Consider the following 14,523-nt stretch of genomic DNA (forward strand, 5'->3'; position numbering starts at 1 on the left):
GTAGATTGTTTAGTTAAATAGTATTAGCCTATTCATGGTGGTGGCTACAGTTGCTAACCTAGAGAAAAATTGGCAAAACTAACTAAAACTATATCACAGGGTCAGGGTGTATTAGCCTAGTCAAATACTTTTTATAACTAGCTCATTGTTCTGGCTGTGGCCTCGTCTTCTATGGGCCCACATGTCGTGGAATAGATGGGTGGGTCCAGTCAAAGTAAAAAATATATGATGCTTTTGGACCACTTTCCTTGATTTTACACCCAAGAAACATAGGTGTGACTTTTGAAACAATTAGATGCTCCGTACTAAGGGAAGCACATATCTCAGAAAAAAAATATTGTAGATTTAAAACTTATCCCCCCAAACATTCACTTCCGTCTTTTCCTCCTCGCCATTTTGGATTGACTTGGCTCGGGTTAGTTGGGAACGTTCAAGAGAAGTGCTGATGATTGTCGGATTCAATTGTAACAGTCTAATTGGCCATGTATGTTGTAAAATATGCACTAGAAATCCATCCCATATATTGTGGCTATTAGCTAGCAATTAATTTAACGTATATTGCAGAGATTATGCTAACTAGCACCACCGGCTTGGCGAGGACGAACAACAACCGCATCATTGAGTTGGATTCATTTGTTAGCCAACGAGCTACCGTGTCTTGTTAGCTAGCATTTATCTCAGCAAACCATTTGGGCAGCCAGTTTTTGTGTGGTTGGGTTCGGAGACATACCAGGTAAGATTGGTTAGAGTTGAGGCGCAGCATTTTGTATAACTAGTTATGGCGGCAAGTTAACTATCGAACAAACATGCCTGGCTATCATCGGCTAGCTAGTTGTTCGGCTAGACGTTGGCTAGCTACTGCATGCTAGCCAGTTCGCCTTATGCTAAACTGACGCTAGCTAACATAAGGTATCTAACAAGCATCCATTGTGTATTTTCTTTACCTCACTTCACAATGATTGCTGACATTATAATGTTAGTTAGATAACCAACCTTTGACAAAGGATTTGTAACTAACCATCAGAGATCTAAGTGATGTTAGCTAGCTAAATTCGCTAACGTGTTAGGCCCATATTCGCTTTTTAGTCTTAATTTAAGGTTAGTCATAAGGTTAGCACTGTGGTTAGGTTTAAATTCACTTAAAGATAAATTGTAGAAATTATGATTTTGTGGCTATGGTAAGTAGTGACGGCCGCATAGCTACATAAGGACGTTTCAGCTGTACAGGAAACCAATAGACGAGAATGTTGTCCCAAAACTGAAGTCCCATCATGTCTGTGCCAATCAATGCTGTTTGTGATTTAGCTATGATCTTCGTATGCAAATAATCTTAACGCTATTACCAAGTACCTCAACTCCACGACGATTTCCTCTACGGAGTTGAATGTAGACTGTTTTTTTTATTAACTTACAACGCATTCGAGTCTCTATGCAGTCGATACGTCAAACATTACAATGTTTGTCCTCTATTGCGTGCATTTCTTTGTTTGCTGAAATGCATACTTTTTAACAAGACGTTAATGAAGTAGCTACAACCAGCTTTAAGATGCCAAGTCAGCACGCATGTGCCAATTAAATCTCAACATGGTAACGGTTGTATTTGATTAATGTTTTATTAAAACGTTTCAACAAACAAACGCTCGCAACATCAGATGATAAACTGGTACATGGTAAGGGTTTAAGAATACTTTTTTTGTATTGACTTCATAGCAAGTCAGTGGTTCGTTTGAAAAAAACTAGTCTGAGATCAACCCTGGATAAAATCATCATGGAGTTGAGGTACTTGGCTAGCTTTGGGTATGAGCAGGCCATATGGGTTTGACATGAGTAGTAATAGAATTCTGTCATTTATTCTTGCAGTCTGGAAAGATGTATCAACTCCCTGTGAACAACCTCACTAGGATACGAAGAGCAAGGAAACAGGTGAAGGCGGCACTTTGTGACATTGGGCTGGAGTACTGTAAGGAGCAAGCGGAGGTGAGAGAAAATAAAACAAGTCATAGCTTTTACCTATCACTAAGGTTTTAGTGTGGTGTGTGTGCCTAACGTAAGAGTTTCACTCATATTTTTATAGTCATTTGTGCTTCCGAAAAAATTATGGTGGTAGAAATTAATAGGCATATAATCTAATTTGACAAGTTCCAGCATACAGTACTGTGATTTCTGATCAGAATAATTGTCCCTCTCACATAGGACCTCAAAGATTTTTGCCCAGATGAGAACTATGTGAAGAATACTCTCTGTCTGGAACTTTGTTCATGGGATCCGACATTCTCAAAAACACAGGTAAATGACTCGCACTAGAAAAGGGACAAAATAATTAAGTTAATTACCCCTTATGGGGGCGGCAGGGTAGCCTGGTGGTTAGAGCATTGGAATAGTAACCAGAAGGTTGCAAGTTCAAATCCCCGACCTGTTCTGCCCCTGAACAGGCAGGTAACCCACTGTTACTATGCCGTCATTGAAAATAAGAATTTGTTCTTAACTGACTTTCCTAGTTAAATAAAGGTCAAATAAATGTAAAAAAATTCTGGGGCTTGTAATGATTATAGTGCTGCTTTGTTTGTCACAATCATAAATACAACTAGTTTTGGATAAAGGAGTAACCATTTCAGTTTTGTAAATGTTGTGATTTACAAAGTTCGAAAAATTAAACAACGTTATTAAACTCGCCTGTATATTATTATTATTATTTTTTTACAGGAGTACCGGTCAAAGCCTTTCTGCTGCACTGAGTGCAACTTCTCTTCCAAGTACTACTCGGGCTACAAAAACCACTTCCGAAATGTCCACAGGCACAACTTTGAGAACCGCATCCTGCTCAACTGCCCTTACTGCACCTTCACTGCGAGCAAGAAGACAATGGAAACGCATGTCAAGGTCTTCCACATATCTAGTGTGGCACGTCAGGGTCTAGGGGGCTACCAGGGGGCTGCTGTGGGGGCAAATAACAAGGTGGAGAAGGCAATGTACTATTGCAAGAAGTGTAACTTCCGGGACCCTCTGTACAATGTTGTGCGAAGGCACATCTACAGGGAGCACTTCCAGCATGTGGTCTCACCCTATGTTGCCATGGTCTCAGAAACATCAGTCAAAAATGGAGCCAATGCTGTCAACGGCAACAACATCCTCTGTAAGCGCTGTCAGTTCTCCACCCGTAGTTATGAGGCGCTAGTGCAGCATGTCATTGAATATCATGAGCGCATTGGCTCTCAGGTGACAACCATGATTGGACATGCTAATGTTGTGGTGTCCAGACCGCAAAGCTATGGGATGGCCCAGAAGGGTTCTGTGATGACTGGGGGTCGTACCCTGACGTCTGAACAGGTTAGCCATATGGTAGGGGTCCATCTAAAGCAGGGACCTACTGGACTAAAGAATGTGACATGTCAGTCCTCTATTGCTGGCCAGCGTTTGACCATTCCTGGCAATGGTGGTTTGGGAGAAGGTGCTAATGCTAGTCTTACATCCCAAACACAGAAGTGGAAAATGTGCACGGTCTGCAATGAGCTCTTCCCTGAAAACCTGTACAGTGCTCATTTTGAGAAGGCACACAGGGCTAAGAAGGTATGGGCAATTGCCAAGTATATCATGAAGATCCACAACTTCACCAGTAAGTGTTTGCTTTGCAACCGATATCTGCCTAGTGACACATTGCTTAACCACATGCTGATTCATGGGCTCACCTGCACACAGTGTCATGCCAGCTTCAATAATGTGGAGAAAATGCTAGATCATGTGGGGCAGGCTCATCCAGATGACTTTGTTGGTCCTCCAGCCGCCTCCCCGCTTACTTTCGACCTCACGATTGGGCAGGCTAAGAACAAAATCATACAGCTTATTGTTATAACCTATAACATGAAGGAACCTGTAGCTGCTCAGGAGCAGTCTATGGCTTCCCATGCCCAGAACAGCTTCCACACTCCAGTGAAGAGTATGCCTTCAAAGATGCCAGTGAATAAGAAAGACATGCTTGCCAGAAGTCAAGCCACTGTATCTGGCAGCAATGAGGTTGGCAAGACTTTATGTCCACTATGTTTTACCATCCTCAAGGGTCCTATATCTGATGCCTTGTCACAGCATCTGAGAGAACGACACCAAGTGCTTCAGACAATGCACCCTGTGGAGAAGAAGATGACATACAAGTGCATCCACTGTTTGGGCGTCTATACTAGCAACATGGTGGCCTCCACGATCACTCTGCACCTTGTGCAGTGCCGAGCTGTGGGAAGGGCCCAGAAGGGCCTGGGACCAAAGTCTGCCTTGACACTCAACTCCTCTGGTGCAGGGTTCTTAAAGCGTCAGCTACCCTCCCAACCCATGTCTGGCTCCAAGAGGATGAAGATAAAAAATGATGTATATTCCCCCATGAATATGGACAAGCCAGGGGAGTCTGTGGATCTAGTGTTGGACCCTAGGAACTATGAGCACAAGACTTATGAAGCACGCAAAGCCTTCCTCACGACCTATTTCAATCGTTGCCCCTATTTAACTTCACAGGAAGAAGAGAAGCTGTCTGCAAGCCTGTGGCTCTGGAAGTCTGACATTGCCAGTCACTTCGCTAATCGACGGAGGTCATGTGAGGGAGACTGTGAGACCAGGAAATTGAAAGTGCTACTTGGCTTTGACATGCAGGCACTCAAGGGACTGAAGCATGACATGGACTTTGAGGAGAAAACCAAGCTCCCCATCACATCAGTGGAGAAGGCCTTTAAGTCTAGGCCGGCACTTAACACAGACCAAAGAAAGCAATGCGAGACCATTAACTGTACCCTCAAGCTAAGTACTTACACAGAACCCATATCTATTGACTCGTCTGATAGTGAGTCGGAACCAGAAAACTGTTCCATTGAGAATGGGCAAGTTGACACACCAAAATCTGTGGATGTCACGTCTTAAGGAAAATCAAACCTGCCAAAAGAGAACTCTCCAAGCATTGAGGGGCCTAAAATAGAGATGGGCCCTTATCAAGATGGTTGATCAAAAACCTGAATCACCTTCTGTTAGTTTACTACAGACTCTAGGCCTAAATAAGGTGCCTTGGGTTGGTAAGATGATGCATCAAAATGAGAGCAGCCTAAAAGACCTGCGGTACAGGGGAAGCATGAGGGTTTGGTGCAGGTAATCCTTACACTGCAATTCTTCAGTTATAGGAAAGTCAGGGAAGGTAGGGGAGACTGACAGGACAAATTAAGACTTCATAAAGTCAGTGGGATGCTCAGTTTAAGTAAAGAATAATTACTCATTCATAAATTAGGAACTACACAAGTATAGAAAATAGCTGTTGAAACTTCTGGCACCAGATAAAGGTATGCTGAAATGGTGCAAAAGAAAATGTATGGTGTCTGTAGCTAATATTGGTGGGAACATTGTACATACTTAGTAGGCCTACATTAGATTATGCATACATTTAGACTGTCAGTTTGAAGTAAAATTCAAAAACTTTCACTTATAGGCATATGGATTGTCCTCCCATATGATGTATTATTGTCATTTCAATTTTAGAGATAGCAGGGTAACATGTATACATACCTATGTTCACTTTTGTTTAAACAAAGAAATTGGTTTAATAAAGCTTTTTCAAAGAACCTTCATTTGACTAACACTATATGTTTTTGTGCCCCTCCACTATACAAATATACTCCATTGTAATAAAAAAAATATATATACAGTACCTAGGGTTGCAAAGGGTCGGAAACTTTCCGGTAAATTTTCCATGGGAATTTAAGCCCTGGATTTGGGGAATTTTGCTTAAATTCATCAAAAAGGTTAGCTTATAACAGTGAACCTTTTTTTGTGGGATACACAAGGAAATTTTAGATCTTGTGGCATATTTTTGTTAAACTAACCTCAATTCAATGGAATTGCAACCCTCTGCATGCACAGTGCACTCTTCCATCACATGTACAGCTAATTCTCAAGATCTTGCATGCTAATGAGATGCTATTAAGCCCACACTACTACACTGTCTGAGCAAAGGACTACTTGCTTTCTGGTAAGTTTTGATTACAATAATGGGTGGGGTGAATATATTTTGTATGACAATTTTTTTTGTTAATCGTAAATGGTAGCTTACAGCAAAGTGTGTTTTAAAGCATTTCTAACTTGTTAATTTCTGCAAGTCAGTTTTTGCTACCATGTGGATTTGGACTTGCTTGAGCCTGCTGAGTGTTAATTAACCTGTTTCCATACATGTTTAATTTTAAATCATTTATCTTACAAAGGAGTTTAACTGCCTAACTATTTATCTGTACATGGAATTATATATATTTTACTAATTTTCCCCCCTAATCTGTACAGGAAAATGCCCCGGGCACTATCTGATGTGTGGAGACATTTCCCTGCAGCTAATGTAGAAGGAAAAGTTGTGTACATTTGCCAATACTGTGCCAAATCATATGTGAAGAATGCATATGTGAGATGCAGAATCATCTGGCCAAGTGCATAAAGTTTCCTCAGTGCTCACAACAAGCAACCTCTGACAAAAGTCCCTCTACTTCTATTCAAGGTGAAAATGATGAATCGGACACCTTATCGATAGCAACAGCTCATGGTCCTCCTGGAATCCATTTTTTTTTTGACTCAATGGAGCAATGTAATGCTGATGCTGATGAATGTCTTGCTCGAGCTGTGTATGCAACTGGTTCACCTCTGCTCACAGGCCATGTGTATTGGAAGAGATTTCTGAATGTTCTTCGCCCAGCATACACCCCTCCAACCAGGCATGCTTTATCTACTAATTTGCTGGGTGCAGAGTTCAAGTGAAGGTCAAGCAAATCATAGAGAAAGCAGACTATTGCAATCATCTCTGATGGGTGGTCGAATGTCCGTGGGAAAGGAATAATTAACTACATCAACTCCACCCCTCAACCAGTATTCTACAAGAGCACAGACACAAGGGACAACAGACACACCGGTCTCCACATTGCAGATGAGCTGAAGTCTGTCATCAATGACCTTGGACCAAAGGTATTTGCACTGGTGACAGACAATGCTGCAAACATGAAGGCTGCTTGGTCTAAAGTGGAGGAGTCCTACCCTCACATCACACCTGTTGGCTGTGCTGCTCATGTATTGTATCTGCTCCTCAAGGACATCATGGCACTGAAAACAATGGATACATTCTACAAGTGAGCCAAGGAAATGGTTAGGTATGTGAAGGGTCAAGTTATAGCAGCAATTTATTTACTTCACGAGTACCACATTAAAGCTGCCCAGCAACATCTGTTGGGGTGCTGTTGTCGTCATGTTTGACAGTCCTGGAGGGGAAGGAGTCTCCAAGAAATGGCCATATCACAGTCTGCCGATATGGACAGCCTCATCAAGAGGATCCTCCTGGATGATGTATTTTGGGAGAGTGGTAAGCAGACTGAAACTCCTGAAACCTATAGCAGTAGCCATTGCATGGATTGAGGGAGACCATGCCATCTTGTCTGATTTTCAGGCTCTGCTTGCAGATCTAAGAGAAGAAATCTGTACTACCCTGCCCACTTCCCTGTTGCTCCAAGCAGAGGAAACTGCAGTTCTGAAATGCATCAAAAAGCGTGAAGACCTCTGCCTGAAGCCCGTACAGAGTACATGTTGGACCCCAAGTATGCTGGCAAGAGCATCCTGTCTGGTGCAGAGATCAATCAGGCCTATGGTGTCATCACTACCGTGTCTCGCCACCTTGGCCTGGATGAGGGCAAGGTTCTTGGCAGTATGGCGAAGTACACTTCCAAGCAAGGGCTTTGGGATGGATCTGCAATATGGCAGTCGTGCCAACATATCTCGTCAGCCACCTGGTGGAAGGGACTTTGTGAATCTGAGGCTCTTTCCCCTGTTGCCTCCACCATCCTCCAAATCCCACCATGAGCTGCCTAAGAGTGCAACTGATCCTTGTTTTGGAACACACACACACAAAGGCACGCAACAGGCTGACCAATACAAGGGTTGAAAAATTGGTTGCCATCTGGGCAAATTTTAGGCTTTTTGGGCCTGACAATGAGCCATCCTCAAGGTTGGAAAGTGACAATGAAGATGAGGCCTCTGATGTTCAAGAGGTGGCCATTGAGTAGGTCGAGGGAGAAGACATGGAAGCCCGAGAGGAAGACAACCAAAGCTTTAGTTTCTAGGCTTTCATTTTACTGATGTATGTTGAAAATGTTTTTGGGGAGATGCGATGGATCATTGTGGATGATTCAATATTCCCTTTCTTTTGTTCAGTGAAATCATCCTATGTGAAGAGTCAACTCATTTAATTAAAGTCCAATTCGTAACTAATTATTTTATTTATTTTGGAAGGATTTAATAATTTGCAATTGTCTACTTATAATAAGGTAAAGGGTTTATGTTTCTGCCTCCATATGATATGGTAAATTTATTCAATGCAAAAATAATCTACAGTTAAATTGTATTAATATTAATTTGCATATATTCCTGTTAATTCCAATGGAAAGTTTCCGTCTCTGAATATTCCCCAAAATGTGCAACCCTAACAGTACCAGTCAGAAGTTTGGACACAACTACTCATTCAATGGTTTTAATTTTTACTATTTTCTACATTGTAGAATAATAGTGAATACATCAAAACTATGAAAAAACACATGATTCCATATAGTAACCAAAAAAGTGATAAATCAAAATATATTTTAGATTCTTCAAAGTAGCCACCCTTTGCCTTGACGAGAGCTTTGCGCGCTCTTTGCATTCTCTCAACCAGCTTCATGAGGTAGTCACCTAGAATGCATTTCAATTAACAGGTGTGCCTTGTTTAAAAGGTAGTTTGTGGAATTTCTTTCCTTGCTGCGTTTGAGCCAAATAGTTGTGTTATGACGAGGTAGTGGTGGTATACAGAAGTTAGCCCTATTTATGCCGAGAACAAATAAGCAAAGGGAAATGACAGTCCATTACCTTATTAACACGTGAAGGTCAGTCAATATGGAAAATGTCAAGAACTTTGAAAGTTTCTTCAAGTGCTGTCCCAAAAACCATCAAGCGCTATGATGAAACTGCCTCTCTTGAGGACCAACGCAGGAAAGACCCAGAGTTACCTCTGCTGCAGAGGATGATTTTGTTAGAGTTACCAGCGTCAGAAATTGCAGCCCAAATAAATACATCACAGTGTTCAAATAACAGACGCATCTCGGGCATCAAATTCATGGTCGAATTGCTGCAAAGAAACCACTTCTAAAGAACACCAATAATAAGAAGAGACTTGCTTGGTTCAAGAAACACGAGCAATGGACATTGGACCGGTGGAAATCTGTCCTTTGGTCTGAGTCCAAATTTTAGATTTTTGGTTCGAGCTTCTGTGTCTTTGTGAGATGCAGAGTAGGTGAACGGATGATCTCTGCATGTGTGGTTCCCACCGTGAAGCATGGAGGAGGAGGTGTGATGTGTGGGGGTGCTTTGCTAGTGACATTGATTTATTTAGAAATCAAGGCACACTTAATTATCTTGGCTACTGCAGCGATATGCCATCCCATCTGGTTGTGCTTTTTGGGACTATCATTTGTTTTTCAACAGGACAATGACCCAAAACACACCTGCAGGCTGTGTAAGGGCTATTTGACAAAGGATAGTGATGGAGTGCTTCATCAGAAGACCTGGCCTCCACAATCCCCTGACCTCAACCCAATTGAGATGGTTTGGGATGAATTGGACCGCAACGTGAAGGAAAAGCAGCCAACAAGTGCTCCGCATATGTGGGAACTCCTTCAAGACTGTTGGAAAAGCATTCCAGGTGAAGCGGGTTGACAGAATGACAAGAGTGCAAAACTGTCAAGGCAAAGTGTGGCTACTTTGAAGAATCTAAAATATATTTTGTTTTGTTTAACACGGGTTACTACATGATTCCATAGTTTTGATGTCTTCAATATTATTATACAATGTAGAAAATAGTAAAAATATGTGTCCAAACTTTTGACTGATGCTGTATATATTTTACCTTTATTTAACTAGGCAAGTCAGTTAAGAACACACTCTTAGTTACAATGACGCCTACCCCAGCCAAACCTGGGCCAATTGTGCGCAGCCCTATGGGACTCCCAATCACAACCTGATGTGATACAGCCTGGATTTGAACTAGGGACACCTCCTGCACTGAGATGCAGTGCATTAGACGCTGCACCACTCTCTAAACTAGAGATTATACTCCATAATTTTGGGGGGAACACGTTGACATAAATATCTGAACACACGGATAATTTGAACACGATCTCAACTTCCGGTGTGTCTTTGATTGGTGATTCATTTTGTGAGAAGGCGGAACATCCGATCTACGTGACAAAACTGGCCAATGGCATTATTGGCCTTCTCTCCGCTCCAATTCGCTTGAAATATGTCGTTATTTTAAATGCTTTTATGCACAAACATGGAATTTACCTTTTAAAAAAATCGATACTTATTTATTGAACGGTACTTGAGTCTTATTTGCAATTGTAAGTATGACAGACCCTGATATTTTAAAAATATTGGTTTAGAAATATTGCTATGGAGATGGGAAGCTTGTATAGTGAGTGTAAAAGCAGCTGTCATGTGTAGCTAGGTAGCAGCGATGCTAATTCGCTAGTTACGTATACATACATACATTGGACTTATTTTATGAATACCGTATTAGGAAATTTCTGCATGTTTGTCACTTGTACCCTAGGTGATATTAACTTGATCTCAATACGTTTGGTTTTGATCTTTGAAATCCATTTATATGGCAGTGGCGCAGCATTAAAGCAAACACATTTTGACAATTTGGTATGCACTCTTGTCAAACGTGTTATAATGTAAAATAGTAGCTATATTAGTTGGTTCGTTGTATATAGCCAAAGAAGTGCATTGTTCGGTGGAAATGATTAACATGATGGTTATAGCTTTAGATAGCCAAGACCGATAGCTTGCTAATGTTACCTGACATCAAAGCGGCGCCCCAATGGTATGGCGTAATAAGTTTCATACAGTTATGTCTAAAAAAAACAAAAACATCTACCATACCCAACAGACCTGGGTTTAGCAGTGCAGTATTTCAAGGTGATTGTGATGCTGCTGGGGCAGAGTTCCATTCTTAATAACAATGAACAATAGAATCCAGTGTTTTCATGTTTTCTGCACCAGAGAATTTGAGTGTTTTTTTTTCTTCCAGGGTATGATAACTTGTTGCAGCCCAGAGGAAACTGCCAGACAGCAAGCCTTTATTCCAGACATCTTAGTTAGTGTGAGGTATGACAGAAGAGCCCTGGGAATCCAAATAGAGTGAAAAGTCAATGGCTAAAGAGGGTGCATAGAAGGTGGAAAAGATGTCTTACAGTAACAGGGAACTGGTGGTGTTTTTTATAAGCTATAGACTGTCCCAGAGGAATTATTCATGTTGTCAATTGGGGCTGGAGGGTGCAAGTGGACGGACTGAGGTAGATGAGGTCAATGCAAATGGGTCTGTGGGGAACTACCGGAACAGCCGAAGCAATTTGGCGAAGCCCTCCTCTCCACAGGGGGGCATGGAGCCGGTGAAAGCAGCACTACGGGACTCAGTGGATGAGTTTGAGCTGCGCTACACCCGCGCCTTCAGTGACCTCTCCTCCCAGCTCCACATTACCCCTGCCACAGCCTACCACAGCTTTGAGAGTGTGATGGACGAAGTGTTCAGGGACGGGGTCAACTGGGGTCGCGTGGTGGGTCTGTTTGCTTTCGGCGGGGCCTTGTGTGTTGAGTGTGTTGAGAAGGATATGAGCCCACTGGTGGCGCGCATCGCAGATTGGATGACCACCTACCTGGACAACCATATCCAGCCCTGGATCCAGAGCCAAGGAGGATGGGTAGGTTGGAGCTGATACTTTACTCTGCACATTATACATCCTTGTTATGGGATTTAGTAATACATTCTCATTGTCAACACTAGTGTGTGCGCATCCTTTGCTGCACCCACTCTGAGAAACAGAGAATACCATGATAGACTACACTAAAGGGTGAAGCTACAGAGAAGTACTCTGGCAAACAGCTGGGGCTGCTAACACATAGTTCACTGTATTAATCTTCCTCTGTCTCTGTTCCTTGAAAGGACCATTTTGCAGAGATCTTTGGCAGAGATGCTGCTGCAGACGTTCGACGGTCCCAGGAGAGCATAATTAAATGGCTGCTAGTTGGGGTGATTCTGCTTTCAGGAGTGCTGGTCGGCACTCTTATCATGAAGAAACGCCAATGAAGTGGTGTAATATGAGCCACATCTAGTTTACCCCCAGCACATATAAATGCAAAATCAACAAAAATAGAACTTTATAGTTTGTTTACATAAGCACAGTCTGCTTGTGCACTGACAGAAACCTTATGATTAGCCATGGCTATAACAGTTTTTGGGCAATGAATATGTAGCTTAGTGAGCTGTCTCACAACTCACCTCTCCTGTCCTGTGCTCTGTAACATTTGTTTTTACATTTGAAAAGTAATATGTAAAATAACATTTTATGACATTATTTTCCTACTTTTGTAATTATTATTGGTTTTATTTTTTTAAACTTGGATAGAGGGTGTTGCATTTGAGACTGGAGGTGCTTTAAATGGACCTGAAGCTAAGCGTGAATGGGAAAACTACAGCTGGTGTGGTAGGACATATGAGATTGTTTATGTATTATTAGGTTTGTGTGTTACCCTTTATAGGGTTTTTTATTTTTTAGGTTTGTGTGTTACCCTAGTACCAACTAAATACATTCTTTCCAAATTGACATTTGACCAATTACATTGAAGATTTTAGAATATTGTTTTTTTTTAAATTTTGTGTTAAAGGCCCAATGCTGCTGTTTTTATCATCATATGTAATCATTTTGGTGCAACAATTAAGTACCTTACTGTGATTGCTTTCAATGAAAATGGTTAAAAAGATTTTTTTTTTTTCTTTACTTCCTTGGCAAGGGAATTTCAGCTAGGACTCTGGTTGTGGTCTTAGTAGGGAGGGGTAACAGCTCTCGCAAAATGGGCATTATCATCATTTTCACAGTATTCTACCAACCTCTTAGTGAAAAAAAAAATATATATATATATATAAAACATAGTAATATCATGTTTTTTACTGCATTGGGCCTTTAACTAAAACCTTAGTTTCAATGTGACAATTCCTTTAAAATGTTACATTCTTTCCTTGCTGTACTGGAGTTTCAGGCATGCACTTAATAATAAAACATATTTATGTTTTAAATGGGGGTTTTCTACGTGATTCACAGACAACATTTCAACACAGATAGTGGGAACATGGAGAATGTAATGAATTCAGTTTGTCCATGCTGCATTCTCATAATATGCCTTTAGGGGGTGCATGTTCTCAACAAATAGAATTTCTGAAGCGACTATTTTTCAGCCTCAACTCAGTGCAACAGTCAGGAATACCTTGTGCTGTTTCCCAGAGAAAATGTTGCTCTGAAAAGTCTACCTCTAATATACTGCCAATCTCACATTGTCTCTCGGAGCTCCTCGCTCGTAGAGTTTGGAAATTGTCTACAGTACTGATGGCAGTGAAACATCCAACTTGGTTTGGAATCATAGTCCTTCTACCCTTCACAATTAAAAGAAGACATCACAATCCCTTTTAATATTTGAATGTATATAATTGTAAACACCAATGATGTGTAATACGAGCCACATTTAGTTTACCTCCAGCACATAAACGCTAAATCAACGAAAATAGAACTTAAGAGTTTGTCATGTTTACATAAGCCCAGTCTGTTTGTGCACTGACAGATGATTAGCCCTGGCTATAACAATCACTTTGAATTCAATATTTGTATATATACATGTAGTTGTAAATCATGTATATTTATTTCTTATCCTACTTTTTTGTCTTTTTCAACGTAAATGTATATTCAAGAGCAGGTACAGAACATGTACAGCACATACAAAACAACTCTGCAGTCATTTCACAGGAGCAGAATTAGATTCACATAGTGGTGTTTTTTCTTACACAATGTTTATTGATGTTTTACTCTGAAAAATTATCACATAGGCTAATACCAAACTTTTAGGTTATTTCTGATAACATACTATTGTATCTATTCATTGGAGTGTACGATATTCAAAACACATGAAGCAATGACTTCTCAAAGAATAATACTGAAAGTGTCAATGGAATAGACAGATGGGAACCAACGGATGGCCTGTGGTTGCTAATCTCTCCCTGTCATTTTTTGCCATTTCCCCAAACCATAGCTGGCCGCACCAGCAGATAAAGCCAATTAAGGAAAGGCTGAATAAACTATGGAAACTCACCAGCCTCTAGGAGAATCTAACTCTTACTCTCTTCATATTCTCATGTCATATTCACTAACTCAACTTTTTTCAAGCTCACAAAACAGTGAGAGGAATAAAAACAGGCAAAGTAGTGTATTCAAAAATAAATTATTATAGAGAGCATGTATTGTATATATACTATATATAATATTAGGAGGGATAGTTATGGGAAATAGAGATGGCTGAATTCTCAGTGATTTATTTCATATGCATTGGCTTGACACTATGGTCAGAGAGCCCTGGAAATCATACTGTATGAAGTTCATTTTTGATATGCAT

General features: G+C 40.9%; 2 protein-coding genes across 5 annotated transcripts; both read left to right on the plus strand.

Moving 5' to 3' along the window:
- Positions 1-300: 300 nt before the first annotated feature.
- adnpa (activity-dependent neuroprotector homeobox a) lies at positions 301-5,594 on the plus strand. Of its 3 annotated transcripts, none has more exons than XM_064966651.1 (4): positions 301-415; positions 1,861-1,977; positions 2,194-2,286; positions 2,704-5,594. In XM_064966651.1, the coding sequence occupies exons 2-4, from the start codon at positions 1,870-1,872 to the stop codon at positions 4,897-4,899; spliced, it is 2,397 nt and encodes a 798-aa protein (XP_064822723.1). In that variant the 5' UTR covers positions 301-415; positions 1,861-1,869; the 3' UTR covers positions 4,900-5,594. The 3 variants fall into 3 exon arrangements, with proteins under 3 accessions (XP_064822723.1, XP_064822722.1, XP_064822721.1); XM_064966650.1 differs by having other exon boundaries at positions 372-733; XM_064966649.1 differs by having other exon boundaries at positions 376-484.
- Positions 5,595-10,273: 4,679 nt separating this feature from the next.
- Positions 10,274-13,159, plus strand: LOC135540191 (bcl-2-like protein 1). 2 transcript variants are annotated; one of them, XM_064966652.1, is made up of 3 exons: positions 10,274-10,421; positions 11,117-11,786; positions 12,029-13,159. In XM_064966652.1, the coding sequence occupies exons 2-3, from the start codon at positions 11,271-11,273 to the stop codon at positions 12,170-12,172; spliced, it is 660 nt and encodes a 219-aa protein (XP_064822724.1). In that variant the 5' UTR covers positions 10,274-10,421; positions 11,117-11,270; the 3' UTR covers positions 12,173-13,159. The 2 variants fall into 2 exon arrangements, with proteins under 2 accessions (XP_064822724.1, XP_064822725.1); XM_064966653.1 differs by lacking the exon at positions 10,274-10,421 and adding an exon at positions 10,442-11,004.
- Positions 13,160-14,523: the final 1,364 nt, after the last annotated feature.

The sequence above is a fragment of the Oncorhynchus masou genome, chromosome 5 (genome assembly GCF_036934945.1).
Source record: "Oncorhynchus masou masou isolate Uvic2021 chromosome 5, UVic_Omas_1.1, whole genome shotgun sequence".
Taxonomy (NCBI): domain Eukaryota; kingdom Metazoa; phylum Chordata; class Actinopteri; order Salmoniformes; family Salmonidae; genus Oncorhynchus; species Oncorhynchus masou.

Excerpts from the sequence above, each read along its gene's own strand:
- adnpa (XM_064966649.1), top strand. The coding sequence starts at position 446 with ATGATTGTCGGATTCAATTGTAACAGTCTAATTGGCCAT. Across the intron at positions 1,978-2,193 it reads ACTGTAAGGAGCAAGCGGAG|GACCTCAAAGATTTTTGCCC; the intron begins GTGAGAGAAAAT and ends CCTCTCACATAG. Across the intron at positions 2,287-2,703 it reads CGACATTCTCAAAAACACAG|GAGTACCGGTCAAAGCCTTT; the intron begins GTAAATGACTCG and ends ATTTTTTTACAG.
- LOC135540191 (XM_064966652.1), top strand. The coding sequence starts at position 11,271 with ATGTCTTACAGTAACAGGGAACTGGTGGTGTTTTTTATAAGCTATAGA. Across the intron at positions 11,787-12,028 it reads TCCAGAGCCAAGGAGGATGG|GACCATTTTGCAGAGATCTT; the intron begins GTAGGTTGGAGC and ends GTTCCTTGAAAG.